This window comes from Vespa velutina, chromosome 5 (genome assembly GCF_912470025.1).
Source record: "Vespa velutina chromosome 5, iVesVel2.1, whole genome shotgun sequence".
NCBI classification, from domain to species: Eukaryota; Metazoa; Arthropoda; class Insecta; order Hymenoptera; family Vespidae; genus Vespa; species Vespa velutina.
The window spans coordinates 8,858,509-8,880,146 of NC_062192.1; the positions used below are offsets into that span (position 1 = coordinate 8,858,509).

At 28.7% G+C, this 21,638-nt stretch overlaps 1 protein-coding gene and 1 long non-coding RNA gene across 4 annotated transcripts; one reads left to right on the plus strand and one right to left on the minus strand.

Annotated features, from left to right (window-relative positions):
- Nucleotides 1-392: 392 nt before the first annotated feature.
- On the plus strand, nt 393-3,823 carry LOC124949442 (glutamate receptor 1-like). The gene is made up of 8 exons (XM_047494444.1): nt 393-834; nt 912-1,399; nt 1,512-1,841; nt 1,961-2,126; nt 2,400-2,608; nt 2,691-2,780; nt 2,876-3,039; nt 3,104-3,823. Exons 1-8 carry the CDS (start codon nt 663-665, stop codon nt 3,426-3,428), a joined length of 1,944 nt encoding a protein of 647 aa, XP_047350400.1. The 5' UTR covers nt 393-662; the 3' UTR covers nt 3,429-3,823.
- Nucleotides 3,824-10,965: 7,142 nt separating this feature from the next.
- Nucleotides 10,966-19,764, minus strand: LOC124949280. 3 transcript variants are annotated; one of them, XR_007101018.1, is made up of 5 exons: nt 18,510-19,764; nt 18,178-18,376; nt 15,006-18,067; nt 14,764-14,905; nt 10,966-14,208 (listed from the first exon to the last, which is right to left on the minus strand). It is a non-coding gene; the product is annotated as an uncharacterized LOC124949280 (long non-coding RNA). The 3 variants fall into 3 exon arrangements; XR_007101019.1 differs by having other exon boundaries at nt 15,006-18,056; nt 18,178-19,764; XR_007101017.1 differs by having other exon boundaries at nt 18,178-19,764.
- Between the last annotated feature and the right edge of the window lie 1,874 nt (nt 19,765-21,638).

A 21,638-nucleotide genomic window follows, 5' to 3' on the forward strand; every position in this document is an offset into this window, starting at 1 on the left:
GTCAAAGATATTTTTTCATCTCCTTATTCTTTTTTTTTAATAAAAAAAAATATTAGTTTTTATTTAAAAATTTAAATTTTGTAAAATATTTTTTAATAATTTCTAATTATATCTCAGTTCTCCGGAAACATTTTTTCAAGCAACGAAAAAATATTCACGAAATTGTAACATATTTGATAATATTTTTTGCAAGAATAATAATACATCTTGTTTTCTGTCACAGCCAATTGTAAAATATATTATTGAAAGGATTGTGAAGGAGAGCACTATGAAATTATTCCTATTTTTATAGAATTATCAACAATACAATCAAACGTCGCGGTAGAAAAAAAGTAAAAAAAGAAGGAAAGAAATATTCATCAAAATAATATATACTAATCGATCGACGACAAGTCAATGTTAACAGGCATAAAATCATATTCTTCACATGAGTATACAACCCAAAGACATAGCGTGCATTCAGATCTGTTGCGACAATCGCAATATTCGCAATGAAAATAATTCCTCTTGACTGTTTAAAAATTTAATCTTATGAGAGACGTATTTCGTCACAGAGTGAAATATTTCAACAAATTAATTTTAAAACGTGTAGATCTATTTAATCTCAAAAATAGTTCAACATATACGAAAAAAAGAAAAGAAAAAGAAAAAGAAAAAGAAAAATGGCTTTCGTTGGGGGATTAAAGACGCTTGTCGTTCTTTTGCTACTTCCGAAAGTCGGGAAATTGTATGAATTATTGTTTATCAGCGACGAAAGTGTTCCTTTAATCATTGACATTTGTAAATCATACAAAACTAAATCGATAATATTCTTATATGGGGAATCGATAAAAGGTACGATAATTATTTCACAATGTAATTTCTTTCCTTTTATTTAATCCTCATTTTCTTATTCTATTTTTTTTACACAGAAATGGAAATGACAATGATGATATTCAAATGGACGCGTGCACTTTCTCGTGAAGGTTTTACGACCTCGAATTTGTACTTTTCTCAATTGCACGAATCATCGTACTACGTAAAACGAATCGTTCGACCGCATTACATCGCAGTTATATCTAATTACGACGCTATCAATGAGTTCTCCTTAGCGACCAATACATTCGATATGACTTTTGCTGCCTGGCTAGTATTATTTATTTACAAGGGACGCGGTTTCGATTATTGTTATAATCCACCAGGTAACATATTTCATTTGAAATTCAATACGGAAATGTTGGTCCGTTGCGGTACGGAAAATATTTTACGTGAGTGGTATTCGATCTATAAAAATCGAACCGAGATCAATGATTTTGCAACTTGGAATTTAGAGAAAGGAATCATTAAAGTGGTTCCGAAATCTCTTTACGACAGGAGATATAATCTGCAGGGTTTGACCGTAAGGGCCGTTATAGTCAAGGTGAGATATTTTTCGTTATAATGTTTTTTTTATATTTTATTAAAAAAAGAAAAAGGGAAAAAAGATTCGCATTTCATTTAATACTTTATTATTTTTCTTTTCAAATTCACAGGAATCATCGTTCGTAAATATTAATGAGAATGACGAATTAGAGGGAATGTTCGGCAGAATATTAAAAGAACTTTGCGTAAGTCTTAATTTTAGTTTAAAGGTTGTCTCGAAAGTAGACGAGTATGAAAGATGGAATTCGAATGATAATACTTGGTCAGGAGCAATCGGAGAAATATATGCCGGACGTGCTGACATTTCTATATCAGATTTTTCTATGACTAGTGCAAGATTGAATGTCGTAGATTTCACCTTTCCACTTGTTTCCTCGAAAAATTGTATTTTCATTAAAGAACCAAACAAATTCGCAATCAAATGGTCATCCTATTTTCAAGTAAGATAAAACCACTAAATAAAATCGATTTTCTTCTTTATGTATTCTTTTGTCATTCATTCAAGTATGTGAATTAATAAGATGTAGTTTATTTTTTTTTTCTTTTCCTTTCTATTCAGACTTTCTCCCATTCCGTTTGGATTGCCAAGTTTGGAGTATTAGTTTTTGCAACGATAGTATTAGTTTTTCTCAAAATAAAAATTGGTACGGATCGTAACATTGGACAGTTATTGTCCGATAATTTTCTTGAGATTTGGGGTATATTCTGTCAACAGGGCCTGGCAGGTATTATTTATTCAGTTTTATTTCTTTTTTCATTTAGTTTTTTTTTTAATAATTATATAGTTACACTATATAATATATATATATATATATACAATAATTATATATTTATTTTTTAATAGTTATATATTTATATATTTATTAATCATTTTTATTTAATAATTATATATATTTTTTTTTAATAATTGTATATTTACACAATATATAATATATATACAACAATTATATATTTACCTAAGTATGTAAGTACATTACAAGAATTCCTTTGAATTTTAGACTTTCCAGATAGATCATCGTTAAGAATAGCATACCTCTCTATGTTTCTTTCGGCTGTTGTTTTATCGGCCGCTTATTCCGCCGCTTTGATAAGCTTTTTAACGTCTGCTATCCCCGTCTTACCCTTTCACTCGTTAGAGAGCTTAGTTGAAGACGGTACTTATCAATTTGCTGTCCTTCGTGGTACGGCTGATTACGATATAGTTGCAGTGAGTATGATACATATTTATATGCGTTGTTCAATCGCATAAAATAACTATACGAAAATAAATAAAAAATTTTTATTTGTAGAATGCGAGAGATCCACTTGCAAAGAAATTGATGAAATTAATGCCGGAAGAAAAGAAATTGCCATTAACTATCAAGGAAGGGTTTGGAAGAGTACGATGGAATATTAAATAAAATCAAAAAAGAACTAATTTATATGTATGTATATATATAGTTTTATTGTTTATACTAGTTATGTTAAATTACAGATTTGTGAAAATCAAAAAATTGCACTGTACACGTCAATTGCAAAAAAGGAAGCTATTAGATTTAAAACGCCATGCAATGTGGTTCCTATTAGTGCAGGACATATAGAAAGTTTAGCTATTATATTATCTAAGCACAATCCGTTCACTGACGTTATCAATTTTCAGTAAATAGACAGACACAAATGTGAAGTTACTTTTGTCGTACATTAAACCATAAGATCATTCTAGTTTGCAGAAATTTATTAACAATGGAATGATGGATCGCTTAAAAGATACGACATTTAAAAAGAAATTGAACTCTTTTATGTTGAACCACGAACCAGTCCACTTAATTAGCGTTGTATCGCTCATTTTCTTCATTCTAATCGGTATAACAACGAGTATTTACGTTCTAATCATAGAAAAGTATATTTTCGTTCGTAAAAGAAAGAAGATGTCGATTGTACATAGTATATTATTGAAAAGATCGTCAGGATTTTATGCGAAAAGAAAAAAAAGTATACAAAATATTGCAAAAGGCAAGAGAAGTCGTACGTATACGCGCGTGAATTAATCACGACAATAATAATTCTCTTTATTAACGAATCTTTATATTCTGATTCTAATTCTCCGAATGGAATACAGAAACATTTGTAAGCATATCTATGGTTTTTAGCATAGTTTTAAATTGTAAATAATAGAATATTTTCCATTAACATTAAACGTGTGGATCTGTGTATATGATAGATTTTCTTTGATCGATTACACGTGTACGCATATTTTAATTCTTTCGAAATGTGTAGATTTTTCGTAAAAACGTTTGACGATAACTTTTCTAAGGTAGCAATTATTATTTAGCGTTCTATAATTATTTAATCGTTGTTGAATATTTTGATCGCGGATCATGTGCTGAGAAATTCTAAATTAGAATATAATGATTAAGTATATTTATTCTAATGGTATAAGTAAGTAGGTAAAGGTCTAAGTAAGTAATTTCTGAAATCATATTGTGAAATTATATCGATAAAAACAGCCATGAATAAAAATTTTCTGATATTACATTTGCAAAAAGTAATTGACGTGAATTAAATATTCTTATAAACGTTATTATTGCATCATTATTATATTCAATTATTGTATATTCCGAATTAAATTGATACGAAACATATTATTAATTTAACGTTATAACCAAATATTTATACCTTGTCTTTCTTTTTTATCGACTATAATAATTTTTTATTATAATATCATGAAGAATAACTAAAATATAGCGTGTATTGATCGGAAATAATTTTATCAAGTGCTCTTACCTCATTTATGTCGATCAGAATAGCTATTAAATTATTGTAATGGAAGTATATGTGGATGTATAATGAGGTTTTTAAAATACAGTTGCATATATATATATATATATATATATATATATATATATATATATATATATATATATATATGCGTGTAAATGTGTTACATAACGTTTCTATTTATATATGATTGTAATAAATAATAATTTCATTGTTACATACAAGTTATTAAATTATAGATTTGTAAATATCATAAACTACCATTTTATACGACTTACATTCTAAAGGATAATGTAGATGATAAAATACCATGCTATGTTGTCCCCGCTGAAACAGAATGTGTCGACATATTTTCGATGATTTTATCTAAAAAATCATTTCACCGAAGAAATTAATTTTCAGTAAGTACAAATTTATCCAATAAAATTTATTTTTAATATAATCTATATTCAAGCACGAACTTATTTAAGTTTGCAGAAATTTATCAACAATGGAATGATAAAACGTTTAAAGAACGGGTTATTCCAAAATAAATCAAATGATATGATCAAGCATCAACCGGTTGACATAACTAGCGTAATAAGCCTTATCATCTTCATTATAATTGGTATTATTTAAAATACAATATTTCTATTCTGTTTATAGAAAGATATATTTTTGCACGTAAAAGGGAAAAGATATCGATGGAACTAACATATCCTTTGAAGTGTGGCTAGTTTTATTCATTTACGAGGGACATGATCCCTTGTATTATTGTTACAATCCTCCAGGAATACATATGTATTTCATTTGAGATTTGATTCAGAAATGTTGGTACGTTGCAATACGAAAAATATTTTATGAGAGTAGTATTCTATTAACACGAATCTATTAATAGAGATCGATGATGTACTTGGAATAGCTAAAGAAAGGAGTTACTAAATTAATGATTCAATTATTAAGTAATGAAACTAAAATAGTTTCAGGTTTTCTTTACAAGAAAAGATATAATTTAAAGCGTTTGATTATGAGGTCCATTTTAGTTAAGATAAAATATTTTTTCGATCTAAATATATTATCTATTTTCCATTCGATTGGATTCGTTATTATTATTAGATTTTTTATTATCATTGTTCGACTACATGAACAAGGCTGATGAATTAGACGGATTAACAGGTAAAGTGTTAAGAAAACTTTGTGCTACTTTGAATTTTAGGTTTAAAGTTGTCGTGGAACCCAGAAAAAAACTCTTGGATTGGTATAATGGGTGAATTATATTCTGCAAACATTTGTTTTTCATCATTTATTATGACAAATGGTAGATTGAATACCGTTGACTTCATGTTCTCTCTTGCCGCCACAAAAATGTTTCTCTACATAAAGAAACCAGATATATTCGAGATTAAGTGGATATTATCTTATTTTATAATACGATAACTTTCAATCGAATTATTTCTCTTTCTTTTTTTCATACGTTAACATACATGAATTTTTTTCTTTGACTTCCTCTCGATCTGTTTGGATCGCTATATTTGGGTTATTAATCGTTGTATCGATTTTACTGATTTCTCTAAAAGTAAAGAATAAATACAATCATAGCATTGGACAATTATTATTCAACAATTTCTGAAGATTTAGGATATATTTTATTAACAAGGACTGTCAGGTATTATTCGATATTTCTTCATTTTTGTTTTTGATTATTATTATATCTATTTTAACAGTTATGTTTATACAAAGTATTTGTTTGATTTAAATATTCCTTATAGTTTTCCATTAAAAATAGTGTACTTCTCTATATTGCTTTTGGCTGTACGGTTGGTCTTATTGACTGCATATTCTGCATCTTTGACTTTTTTTACGATTGGTATTAGCGTCTTACCTTTTCGCTCATTAGAAGGCTTCGTTAAAGATGGTATTTATCAACATTCCGTCTTTTGCAGTACGGCCGACTATGACATGTTTGCAGTGAGTATGATATCTACTATTAAGTTGTTCCTATGAATGATAATATTTATTTGTAGAATTCGAATGATCCGCTTGAAAAGAAAATGAACTTGATTTTGTACGATGAAAAATTGCCACTAACTATATCCAAAGAATTTATGAAAGTATGATGAAATGTATATTATGATGAAATAAATAATAGTAAATAAATAATAATTTATTTAAATATATATATATATATATATATATATATATATACATATACATATGTAAACATGGTTTTATTAATAATACTCCTTTATAAAAATCATAAATTTACAATCTACACATCGAAGCTAGTGAAACATATTGTAATTAGTGAACCGCCATATAATATTGTTCTGATCGATACAAGACGTTTAATGCAGCTGGCATCATTTTATCTAAACACAATCCATTCACCAATTTTCAGTGAGTACACAATTAAAAAATAATGTTAATATTCATTTGTTAAATCATAAAGCTTATTCCAGCTTAAAAAAATTTCTCAACAATGGAATGAATAGTTGTTTAAGAGATATGAAAAAGAAATCTGATGATATGATCAAGCATCAACCGGTTCGCATAATTAGCGTAATAACCCTTATCTTCCATTTTAAATATTTATATTTTGATTGTAGAAAGATATATTTTTGCTCGTAAAAGGAAGAAAATGTCGATACTATCCCGATTGTATCCAGTCAATGGAATTGTCAGAATTTTGCAATATTTATTAAAAAAAAAGGACGGTATTAAAAGATATTTTAAAGGAATACGTTAATCACAAATGAGGACTCACAAAGTATTAACGATTACGCTAATATTCATTCTCAATGAATTTTTTTATATGTTATACTTGTAATTTCTTAACTGAATAGAAAATACCCTTAAGTATACCTAAGCTTTTGCATTATTAAGCACTGTTTTAAATTGAAATAATATTTCTTCATTATATTAATAACTTTAAACATTTGTATAACACATTTTTTTTCATTAAACGAAAGCACGCATGTAAATATTTATATCCTTTTGAAATACTTCGATTTATGGCCTTTACGGAAATTGTAACGTGTACTAATCACAACAAAAAAAAAAGAATTGATTAAAAAGAATCGTTCATTTTCTATGAACTTTAATTATCACGATGTATTAAAAACACATACGTTATTATATATGTATATATGTATCTATAATAATCAGAATTAATTTCAAATATAAACACGCGTTTGCACATATAGAATAACTGAAGTATAGCGTGGAATTTTATCGTCATTTTATCAATTCCTTACCTTATTTATATCAATCAGAATAGTTGTTAAACCACATATGCGTATCTTTAAATCCGATTAAATCAGATATCTGTATGAAACTTTTCGAGCACGTTTTTGACTATCATGAGAGATTAAGATTCACTGGGTAAAACACAATCTCTTTAGCTATTGAATATACTTCCGTTTGTGCATTTATATCATTCTACGCAAACCTAAGATGAAAATAATTAAATAAATAAGTTAGTTACGAAAATTAATTTAATTTGTTTAACAAGCATAGACTCTGTTGATTGTTGACAAGAGGGTTTTTAAAATGCGCTTCTCGCACCGGACCAGCGATGACAGTCGATTCGCACGGAAGAAATATTCCCCATTTCGTCCTTGTTATCCGAATTCCCGCAAATTAATGGGAGAACGCGCGTTCTTTAAAGGATCTCGTGAGAAATGGAGAAGTAATTGTGATATGTAAATCTCACCGTGTATTTGATTGGATGAGTTACAATTATTTGTGTGTCTCGTGTATGATGTGTAGTTAGCTGTACTGATTAATTCTGAAGGAGGCTTGAGAGCTTAGACGTTGTAAATCTGAAAGATGTAACTTGACTGCCCTTTGACCTATTTTGAACAATCCACGTAAACTTAAATGAGATTGGTAAAAGGCGAAATTTGACCTATGGAAAAGGAAAGAATAAATGCCCATTGGTCACGGATAGTTCATTGGAATGTTTAAACATTCCATGTGTGCCCCTTTGTTCTAGTGCTCTTGAAAATTATAGAGTGTCAATGGATATTTCAAGCCTAAGCGCAGATAGCCTTTAGCTTATCGAGCCTAGGCTTCTATTTTTAGTATTTATTAATTGGCCGGGTTGACATATTATCGAAACCCAGATACTTTACTAAGAATGCCTAAGCCCAGACAAAGGTGACCATATGTTTTTTATCTATGCGTTTTGTTTAGTTAATAGTCGATAGGTTCCTAAGGATAAGTGTTTTCAATGGTGTTATATGATCCTTAAGAGAAAGTACCGTGAACAATGGAGAGACATACGTGTGCGTCAAGAGACTAACGAATGTAGAAAAATTTACTTACACCAGGATAGATTTCAGGAAGTTTCTTGTAATTTTCACAAGTTAATGGATAAGCATTTCTACATCTGGTGAAAATTGCATTTGATCCGCAATTTAGCGTACCTGCAATAGCTATATCATACGAATTGTTATGTAATTATCATTGTTTATCGTTAAATCGATATATTGTAGTATTTACATGCGACGCAAGAAGCTAGGATCAAAATGATCATTGAAACTCGAGATATAATGATTTAGAACTAATTCAAATTTAAAACTAAGATTAATGGAAACATTTTTTATGCGCTTCAATTTATATTCGCTAATTACTTCTATCTCCGCATATGGCCTATCATGTTTACTTTATATCTAAATATTCTTTGTATAACGCAATATTTATAAATGTGATTACAACGAGATTTATAAATTCTACTCAATATTTACATAACGCAATCAGTAGTTTCAGATTAGATTAAATCATTAATTAACTTGGAAAAATATAAAGTATCTGTTTTTTGACTGTTCGTATCAAAAAATAGATCCATTTCATCCTATTCCCACGCTGTGAGTATATTAGTATGTCCATTTGAATTTCTTACGATAATTGTTCTCGAGAGTACTCTTAAATTTTGTATTCATTTGAGAGCAACTTCGAGAATATTTATTCTCATTGTCCGATAATCGATCACCTCGGCTTCACGTATGCGTAAACGAATATTCAATTACTCGACAAATATTTATTGGTTAATGTTCATTTATGAATGTTATTTGAAGCAGTCTGTCCACACATATTCCAGTTAATTGAATAATTACATTCAATCAAAATAAACCGAAAACCATTTGCAAAGTAAAAAATATGCTAAATGATGCCATTGAATTTATTCATCATTTTTCGCATGTGTGATTTCAGTGACATGTATGGACAAAATATGAAGTACAAGCGCAAGCGGGATACACTGCCCTCATCATTCGCCTATTGTATCGGTGTATAAGTTTGTTATAATTCTATTGTATATAACAATCAAGTTCGGATAGTTAGAATAGGTAGTATTAGTAGACTGTAAAGTCACATTTTTCAGTCTCTCGTATTTATATCTTTTTCTGATAATAGCGAATGATACATTACTAGATACGACAACGATACGTATTTGTTTTGCGACAAATTTATAGAGAATAATAAATATAATTGACGCATATGATAACTACGAGAAATCATTATGTGAGATGATATATTTTTTTTCTTTTATTATTATAAATTATCATCATTATATGTGTACATTATTTTTTATACATTATGTTTCCTTATTTATTATTATTCTTATTATTATAATAGTAATAGTAATAGTAATAGTAATAGTAATAGTAATAGTAATAGTAATAGTAATAATATAAAATGGATTACTTCTATAAAGGATACTATAAAAAATAGCACTTGTACGGTTGTACAACTTTGATGTACGGATCTATTTAACATAGATTTGTACGTCAACTAACAGTGGAGGAAAAAAAATACAAGATTAAATAATAACGCTTTACTAAACTATTAAATAAGGACAAAAAATAAATTAGTTAATTATATTTATTTACATCGAAATAATAAAAAGAAACTGGCGAAATCATTCTATTTCGAATCTACGATTCCTGAATCTAAATGCTTGTTAATATGCTACTCATTGTTTATAAAATTTCTGCATTTCTCGTATTTCCTTATTTTTATCATAAAATTATCTGTCCAAAACTCATTAAAATATCTGAGTGAGTTTCTCCCTGTAAGGATCGTGAAACGTATTCCTTTGTGTTTGACATAGATCAGGAAATCTGAGCATTAGCTATTCATGCACACAAACAACCAGGCAATCGCTACTTACGAATATAAAACATACACCATTCAAGTGTGTATATAAAATTAATAATGAAGATACAAGCTTCTTCTCTTTTGTTGCAAGATTTCGAGAGACGCCACAATAAAAAGCTTTTTCTTCACAAAAAATGTTAAAAATTTCATTTATGCCAACAATGAGAACAGAAGTAATTCTTAACCAATTTTGATGAATAAGATCTCATTTGAAAGACGAAGATTTAATCTAGGATACATCTTTTTCAAATTTCTGAAAAAATGTTTCATTTGTGCATAAACTATTCTCAAAAAAATATCCTTTTTTAACACGACTTTTTCCAAAAAAATATAAAGCTTTTTCAAAAATTCGAAAAAGATGTATCCTAGATTAAACCTTAATATTTAAAATAATGATTTATCAAAATCAGTCAAGAATTAGTCCTCATTGACGATATAAACCATTATAAAACCAGGGTTAATAAACGGCTTTAAGCCTTTAGTCATGTTTCTTCTGATATTGCAATAAAAACATCTATTTTCTGTGCACAAACACAATGTTGTATTAACTAATATTATGTATCGAGATTTTCCTTTTAGAATTTTTTATTTTATTTCAATTGTTTATTATATAATTACATTCTTGAAAATAACAAGTTTATAACATGAATTTTCAAGACACGACGACAAAGAATTTGGACACTGATTCGGAAAGAATATCGGCATTTTTGAAGATTGTTATTTTTGAAGACAATAGTAATTAAGATATATATATTACTTTCTTGTTCAATGAATTAAACTTATATGCAATTTTAAATTTTATTAATACTGTTATTTTATGATACGTATTTTGGAGGAAATGTCCCCCGCCTTGTCCTTGTTGTCCGAGCTATAGACCCATTGGTCGCGATGAATAAGAGCGGCGGCACTAGACTAGGATACCGTTGTAGACAATCAGCAAAATACCGCTCGCCGCGTTTCCGCAAATTAATGGGAGTACGCACGCTCTTTTAAAGGATCCTGTGAGAAATGAAGAAGTAAATGCGCGATATTAAATGATGCGCGCTATGTAAATCTCACCATGTATTTAATCAGATAAAGAAATTAATGCCGTACAGAACATGTAATTATAATTTTATTAATACAAGGAAAATATACATATTATTTGTGCACATAACGATGAGTCATATTGAAACACGGTAGGCAAAGAAAAGGTGAACTACGATAGTCGGCACAATATGTCGCCACTTTTTTAGTGCTCTTATTCTTCCTAGCTGTTTTGAATTTTTTTTTCGTAGCACTCTTTGCAAAATCGCCTTACATTTCGCATACTTCCCGGTTCCCTTTTAAGTTCATGACGACGTTTTTTCTGTACGCAATTTATTGATGAAATGGAATCTTCATCATCAAAACATTTCATTAAATACATCGCTAACTTCATCCTAAAATCAGTGACTGAAATATTTTTTCAAGTTGCTTGTTTGTATAACATTGAATTTACAAGTATTCAGCAAAAGCTCTATTGCCAATTTTCAATACCACTTTACAGTTTTTCGCAATGGTGAACTATAAGCAGTCATTTGATCAGACAAATCAACTGAAGATTTCCCTAAATTATAATCTACTACCATTTTTGGCTTCTCATACGAGCAAAATGGTCTACAGCGCCTTGGGGGCCACCGGTAACCCCCACCACGAAAATTGCATAAGACACGTTTATACAACTCCTTACACCTTATCTGCTGTAAATAATATTTGAACATAATATGCATCGCATACCAAAAAATTTATGTTGGCGCCTTGCGCAAGTCACGTAAAATTCGCGCGGCAGTCAACGTGTTAAACATTCCATGTGTGCCCCGCCCCTTTGTTCTAGTGGTTTGTGATTAAAGATTGATAATGAATATTACAAAGGTAGAAGCCAGATAACCCTTAGCTTATTGCGCTTAGGCGTCTACTTTCGTTATTTACTTATTGGCCAGATTGACATTATCAAAACCTAGGTACTTTACTAAGAATGCCTAGGCCCAGACAAAGGTGGCCACATGTTTTTATCTATGCGCTTTGTTAGTTAATATCCAATAGATTCCTACGGATAAATATTTTCAATGGTGATATATAACCCTTAAGACAAACTACCCTGAACAATGGAGAGACGTACGTGTGCGTCAACAAACTTATCTCTCTAAAAACATCCTACCGATTATGGTATTATTGTGTATATATACTATTATTATGCATATTTTGTATTATTATATTTATTTGGTATTTGATATCAGACGATTCCAGGATTACAATTTCCATGAGCGACCTCGTATCTATGCCAGGATTGGGGACGACTATCTTTACTTTGGAACTGGACGAATCGCTCTTAGAAAAATCTTTTTCTTTATTCGTCATCGCTTGTTCATTCGTTGCCTCAAAAAGAGGGATCTCTTCTCTTTCCACCAAAGAAGTCGACTTGCATAAATAAATGCTGAACAATTGTGATATCGAACGTGTTAACCCTTTCGCTACGGAGCGCTTGCGCCACAATATGATCGCTGTGAACAGACCGCATTACTGAGTAGTTGACACTGAAGTACGGAATGCTACGAAGTAATTAGAAGTCGTTTCTTGTTCTCTAAATTTTACAATGACATTTATTATATTCAGTAATATCATCTTACTTTCTAAAATATAAAAATGTATAATCAAAATTTATTTTTTTTAATATTTTATTATTATATTATAATGTTCATGTAATATTTTTTAATACAACGAAATTACTGAAGTATTTAAAGCCGAACATAATATTAATAATCAACTTTGGTATGGTAAATTTTAAAGCATGGAACCACACATAATCCAACATTACATTGTGAACAATACTATCTCGACTCACGTCTTTTTCCTCGTTTACTGCAGACGACACATTTTCGAACTGGATTTTTTTTGACGCCTCATCGAATATATAGACGGAAAATGCCTTTCAGTAACTCTTTCAGGATTATTATTATTTCGTGCAATTGAACATTTCATATCCGATTTTTGTTTCCCGTATGTTTGCAATAATTGTCGTATAAAAGTTAAATGAAATTTGGCAAACGATAATTTTGTCGCAATTGCTGATTGGAATAAACAATATGCATTCCACACAACTATGTCTAGCACGTGAAAAAAATATTTTTTGTACCATTTTAAACTTTTACGAATACATTTAACAGATTTTAAAACCATATCAATTTTGTCAACGGCTCTTTCTTTTTGCATGCAGCGTTGCCAGATACTGGATTAACAAAAGTATCTCATATAAAGTATGAAATAAAAGTATATATGGTATGAACGTATATGTACGCTCTTCGTACATGAATGGTCATTCTTCGAAGGCGTATATATACGCCCGTCAGAGCGAAAGGGTTAAGTACACAAAGCGTCTATCGGTCCTTATATACTCATAGCACGAATTGCAGATAAACTTGAAAGAGAGAGGAGAGCGGGGAAAGAAAAAGAAAGAAAGAAAGAGAGAGGGGGAGGAAGGAGAGAGAGAGAGTAAATTAAAAGGAAAATTATTTTGCTATCGCTCGTAACATCGCGATGCTTCGTTTTGGTTTCTTCCTCTTTTCCTCATTTATTTCTGTTTCTCTATCAATTCCTGAGTGTCTCTTTTGATCTTTCTCCTCCCTTATCTTCGTTTTCTCTCATTCGTTTTCTAGAATCTCCGATAGTTCAACTTTCGTGAAATCGACAATTTGTTTGTTGAGAGACCAAACAGGGAATTGGGATATGGATAGAAATGCCAATATGCAACGAAAATCCATAGTTTTGAAAACTTGCCACCTTGGAAATCATTCTTATCTACCCTTGCATCGATTCTCCGATATCTCCAACTCTTTTTCTTCTTGTTATTCTATTACTTCTTCTACTTCTATCTTTATTTCTTCCTTTTTTTCTCTGTATTGTATTCAAAAAAATAATTATTTTCTGGTAAATTGTTAGTAAACAATTATAATTTAAAGAATAATCAGAATATTTTTCAGAACATTTAATTTCTATATGAAAAATAACTAATTTCTCAATCGAAACAAATCGAAAACAAACGAAGAGTATCTTTAATGAATCTTGTAATAATCTTTTACCACCATAAATATCTAAAAATCGGACCAAATTTAAAATATATGAGATTGAGTCATTTTCTACAGAACCTTCTCATTCGATATTATCCTATATAATTTATACAAACACATACACATACATACACTTTAGTAAATATAATATAAGTTAGCAAATTAAATAATTGTAAATTAAAAATCATTGTAAATAATATATTATTAAAATGTGCAATAAAAATAATTGATTATATAAATAAATGACTATTTAATCGATAAACTATCAACATTGTAATATATCTATGAAAATAAAACAGATTTCAGATGTAAGAAAAAGATGTTTCAAGAATTATACCATAATTACATTTTATTATTCCAGCACATATGTGGGTTTTTCTACCTGTTTAAATTAGATGTTTTCACAGAACTTCTCCAAGTACATTTTTCATTGAGATGAGAGATTAACATTTACTGGGTAAAACACATTTTCCTTTGTTGTTAAATATATGTCCCCGTATGCATATACATCGTCTTCTACATACCTAAGATGAAAATAATCAAATTAATAAATAAGTTAGTTATGAAAAATAATTTAATTCGTTTCAAAAACATCGACAGATGAATTCAGAAAAATTTACTTACAGTACTACAGAATTCAGATGAATTATTATAATTTTTACAAGTTATTGAATTTTTTTATCTCTACTTATGACATGTTTATCTTACATGTAATACTTGCTTAATGCGACATTTATAAATGCAGTTTTGATAAAAAGTTTACAAATTGTACACAGTATTTGCATAATGCAGTATAATTTTACATAACGTGGAACATTCATACATATTCACATAAATATTAAATGTCACTTTGCCTAAAAATAGAAATGGTATTGTTTTTAACTTTTTACAATATTTTTAATGTTTAGATCTATCCAATCTTATTTCCACAAGGTAGCTTATTCATTCTTTAATCATATTTTTTTTATATTATATTCGCTACAAATGTCTCTTTTCTATGCATATAAAATCTAATATAAAATTCTGTACAAATCCATTTACAGATCCGAAAAAAAAGTTGAAATTCAGAATTTTTGTTCTCAGAAAAGTAAAGTACAAATGGAACGAAAGATTTTTTATTTCAATGCACATATATTGCGAAACTTTATAAAAAATCATCTAAAAATATTGGAAAACAAAAAAAATATGACCGGAGGTGGACAATTTTTATTTTGAGATATTCAGAGCTGAATGCTCTAGCTGAAACGATTCATTTGAAATCGAAAAACGAAACGGTTTATTTAAATTAAAGATGAATATTTGACGATCAGCAATTTTAAAAATGAATTCTTTTTTATAATATGGCGATGATTTGAAACATAAAATATTTATGAGAAAAGACATGTTTTACGTAATTATTAATAAATGAAAATCTATTAAAAACAGAAAAAGTTAAAATTGTAAAAGTAAAACTTCTAAACGTTTCTAAATGTATCTTGTAAATTTGAAAACGATCCATCGAGTGATTTTTCAGATGTCATGACTAGTGTGACTTCGAAAACAACGCACTGAAAATAAAGCATTTGAAATTTCAAATATGGTACTATTGTTGTTGTGTAAGTGAAGAATTTTTAACTTTCTCTGGTCATCAATTCCAGGACCATGTTGACTTTATTTCTTTTGAGAAATATATGGAATAGGATTCTGGAATTGATGCAATTGTTCAACAACAATTGCATGTTCATGGAAAGGGATTGTTGACGTCTATAAATCTCTCGAATCTCCTTTCGAATCTGATCTTTTACGTTCGAATATCAGTTACACATCGATACGCTTTCAGGCTTTGTGTACTCGCAGCATGTAACGCAATTTCGGCTGTAATATCGATATTTAACGTTTGCATCAGTAGCAAACATGTAGCGTGGCATTTTTGTTGAAAATGCATAAAACAATATTTGTTGCAATTTTTATGATCAATCTACTGCTGTTCTAGATTTTTCGAAACAATTAGCGTATATCACATGTTTTTATGAACATTAATCAAAGTTATAAAAAGAATATTTCTTGACCAATTTCTGAAACGGCAGATAGTACTCAAAATAATGATAATGTGAGTTTCCCGTGGATACGAAGTCAGGTAGCAAAAAGCTCGAATGTTTGAACACTCGAATGCGTTTTACTCGGAATTCTATAACTTTATGGATATCGAAGTAAAATTTTGAGGACATATACTTTTAACATTTTGAACCATTTAGATAGTTAAAAAAAAAAAATTTTAGATGGATGTGACTTCTTAACGAATTTTATATTTCAAAATTTCAGAATTTTTTTTTATTTGCTTCAGCTATTAATCGTAATAGCATTTCTGGAAAATTGTATTTTAACACAAAATCTGTCTAGATTGGACGAGTCAATTAAATCGTAAGTACGGATTTATCTTTCAAAACATTATTTCCTGGAATCATACATCATTAATCAGACCTTTGCTGTAAATAAATTTACTAGTAATGTAAAAAGTAAAGATAAAAAAAAAGCGATGTTAGACTGTGTGTAGTGATAGACTGTGTATAGGAAATATAATCAATCAAAACTAATTTTAACAAAAAAGAACGTTTATAAAACAAAATTAGGTATGTTAGTTTTACTAATCTTTTCTAAACTTATCGAAATTGATTGAATGTCGAACCAAATTAACTCATACATATTTCAAACATTTAATTAGACATTGCACATCTAGTAGAAAAAAAAACAGCACAATTTTTTTCATAAGAAACAACAATAAATATACTTTATATTTCATAAAACATATTTAATTCTAAATTTGTTTATTATTTGAACATAACTAATTTTTTCAAAGTTATTAAATTAAACTTGTGATCATAATAATTTGTATATTGAAAAATAAATAGCTTATATACATGAAAATATTGTGTTATTTTGTAATTAGCAAAAGTGTAAAGTTAATAGTTAGAAATCCGACAAAATCATATAAAAGGAATTTTCGAACTCATGAAGTTTAAGAATCGCTGGTTTATGTCCGTACCTGAATATATGACATGCATAGTATAAATCTTCCATTGATGATCCGTTAGACCTTTCTCTCAAGATCGTTTATTGCTATACAAAATACTTTCCTTTGATAGAAATCCCATTGCAATTTAAACAGCAATGTTATTAATGAAGGTATGATAAATGATAGAAATTAATATGCAATTTATTAAATGAAGCTTTTGTAAAAATAGATGGCGAACCGAGATTATCCCCATTTGAAGAAAGAAAATGTGTGGCACTGAAAAGAGCCATTTGTATGTGTTTTCCTGAAATAATTATATATAACCTGAATATATTCATATAATACCTGATAGAATTATTTTTTAGTAGCGACTTTGTTAGTCATAGCTTCTTCTGGTTTTGAAATTTTAATTTTAGTGGTTAATGCTTTTGGAATTTTCTTCGTTTTTAATAAGTATAGTTCTTGTATTGCCTTTTTTGTAGTTTCTTTTCCATTGTAGCAGAAATACACATATAATGTAAGACACATTATACGCGAGCGCACGTCTCATATAAGAAATATATTGAGCATTTTTATCAAAGTTTCTTTGCTTTTAAGAAACCAGCCATATTGGAAAAATATTAATTACGATTGGTTTCAATTTTTTTTCTCTCTGCATCTTGAGAAATTACAATTTCTAGATCCTGTAATAATGCTATAAAAAAGTCATTCCTAAATACTTGTTTAATGTTATATATGCATATAAATAAATATATTAATAGGATCTATGATATTCGCTAACTTTAGTTATTTTTAGGTACTTACTTTATTGTATTTTTCTATTTCAAATATAATCTTCTTCAAGAGCTCAAAATCACGAAAGCTTTGCTGATTCTCTCTTCAACTTAGCAACTTTTAAATTTGGAAATATTAGGTTGTCCCAATTTTTTTTTTGTTTTATATTATTTTATATCTGCATTATGTGTTCTCCATTTTTGATTACCTTTCTCCATCTCTCTGGAAGCTGCAAAATGGCATTCTTCTAAAACTTCTGAGGTTTGCTATCAAAATATCGTTCTAGGAACACTTGTCATTTATTGTACTCAATTGTTTAGCGCAAAGAGAATGGTTTAATGTAAGAAATAAGCAATAATCACACGGGACAGTATCCGGAGAGTATGTCGAATGAGGTAGAACATCTCAATCAAATGATAACAATTTGTTTCTAATGACTAAAGATACATAGGGCTTGGCGTTACTGATAAACGACGCCTCATTCGTTCGTTCTCAACTTTTTGTAGTGATTGTTTTCTTCAATTTGTCCAATTAGAAACAATATTTCACTGAATTGATTGTTTCACCTTGTGAAAGCAGTTTATAATATATGACATCCTTGCAGTCCCACCAAATGGACATCAAAACTTTCTTCAGATGAAGATCAGATCTTGTTACCGTAGAATTATCACTGGACGAAGGTCATTTACGTGTAATATTTTTATAAGTCATCCACATCTCATCCTCAGTAACCAATCTAACCAAAAATGGATCGATCTTATTTTGCTGAAGAAGAAAATCACAGCTCGAAACACACTCGAGGTTGTTCTCTGAGGCGGAATCCATAATTCAGAGCAATTGAACTAGCCGATTTCTAAAAAATGATTATGCACTGTTGTTCGCGAAATGTTTAAAATATTTGGCAATTCACGAATGTTATATCGCAGATTTTCATCAACAACGGGCTTGATTAGTTCAATATCCATATTGCTAGGGCGGCTGCTGCGTTCATCTTCTAAATGAAAATTATCCTTTTCAAACCTCTTAAACCAAAAGCGAACTGTCTGAATACTTATAGAACCACTACAATATACGATGCAAATCTCAGCTGTGGTATCTTTAGCACTGTAGTCTTTTTTAAAACAATGAAGCATTATATGTTGGAAATGCTTCCTTTGATATTCCATATTTAAAGATGTATATAAGACTTTAATGCGAACAAAATATATTCTACGAGAACTAAACGATGACTGAAGATAATGGCCACATTTCACAAATAACGTTTCATGTTTGTATAAATACTACCAGATAAATCAATATTTTCTTCTAAATAATAACTCTTTGGCAAAAAATATATTATAAAATATTATTTAATATTCTACTATTGTTTTATTTTTAAGTTATTTATATTATATAAATTATTATCACCACAAAATTGGATTGAGAGTTAGGTTAAGTTAGGTAGGTGCGACGACGTATCATAATTCATGTCACATAGACGTATCTGGCAGTGAGGGTGTAATGTGACGTCATGTATTCCCTCGTGAGAAAATTCACCTCATAGCTGCGATCAACACATAACAAATTCTACGGATAACGACACACGTCTTACTCGTCCCAACGTTCGACCGCGACTATACAGTGAGCACTGGAATGACGTCTTTTGCTTGTTCGTCGTATTTATACTAGGCAACTAGTCTACTCCCACCAAATGCAACTCACCAATCAGAGAATACAGCAACCCAGTAAGAATTCTATATTGTAATTAGCATTCGTTTTCTGTGGTCAATAACTTAAAAAACATTTCACTAACGATAAAATCATTTACATTTAGCAAAATTGTTCGAAAATTATCATGAAAATGATCTTTTCTAATAACCTAACAATCTAACCTAAACAATAAATAAAATTTTAACGAATATACATTCTGCCACATATCGTTTTCTTATCATATTATCTTAAATCTGTTTTATTATTATACTTATTATTATTATTATTATTATTATGCTTATCATTATTCTTATTATTATACTTATTATTATTATTATTATTATTATTATTATCATTATTATCATTATTATTATTATTATTATTATTATTATTATTATTATTATTATTATTATTATTTCAAAAATTTATTGGCTGATTTAAAATTAACTGAATAAAAAGATTAATAATATTAATAATATCTGTTTAATTTATTTTATGTTGTTTATTCTAACGAGTTCATAGTATTATCATCATGAGTTTACATTGAGATATTAAATATTTTATTTTCCATTTTCTTTCGTAATTTGAATATTCTTGTTTTTGGAATTAAAGATTTTGTATGTACATTGTATATTCATTGTCACAAAACCGTAAAAAGACACTGCATGGATAAACAAAAAATTTTTAATGAGATTACTTACCGATAATGCATATTGATTGACTAACTAAATAGGCTTGGCATCTTTCTTTTGGATCCGTACTTATATTATTAGTAAACAAATATATAAAAATCACAACAATATATGAATATATTTAATGTAAGAAACTAAAAATGAAAAATTTCGAATCTCTTCGAATTAAAACAAGTGACGAGCAAAAATTTCAAACTAAAATTATTGACATAAGCCTTGATAAGCTCGAGTCTTTTGTCAATTTTATTGTTCGAGCAACAATATACTCACATAAGGGGATCTAAACAAAGTCACCTATTAAAATATAAAATATTGTATTGGTTTCTTTCGATTACAATATTATATTGGTATTTTTCGATTGTACCTTCGTACAGTTATAAAAATCGAAATATTTGAAAAATATCGTTAATCTTATTTACACTTAACGGTAATTTTTTCGAGAATTTTTTTTTATTATTACAATTTTCGAGATAATTATAAGAAGAGATTTTAAAAAGTTATTATTATTTTGGTACCAGTTTTATTAACAAAGTTATAATCAATGTTTTCTACGTCAGATCAACAAGAGTGTGTAAAGAAAATAAAAAAATCACATATTTTATCCGGTTATTTGATCTTCTAAATCAGTGGTTCCCGACCATTATTGACTTTCATACCACTTGATAGCAAATTTTTCTAAGTTATATTCCTTTAACATTAAAAAAATAGTTGTATTCTGTATTATTCAATTTTTTTCTTACTCTCCTAATATTCTTAAAAACCAAGTACGTATCCCAAGTTAGGAACTACTGTCCTAAATGAATTTTCTCAAAGTCGAGAGCTAGCTAAATTTTTTTCTCACATCTACAAACTGTAGATTCGCCTACATTTCATTAAAATTCTCAAACTTGTTTTCAAGATAAAATTAATAAATATAGAATTATACAAATATACAAGAATTAGTCATTTAATAGTATAAGATTCTTCTTTTTTTCTTTTTGAAAATAATGAATATATTAATTTAACAAAAAATTTTCAGTTTCATTCATATTCATTTGATTAAATAATATTTCACGTAAGCAAAAACCAGGGAAGAATTTAACATGATTTGTACATTATTAGAACCATAAG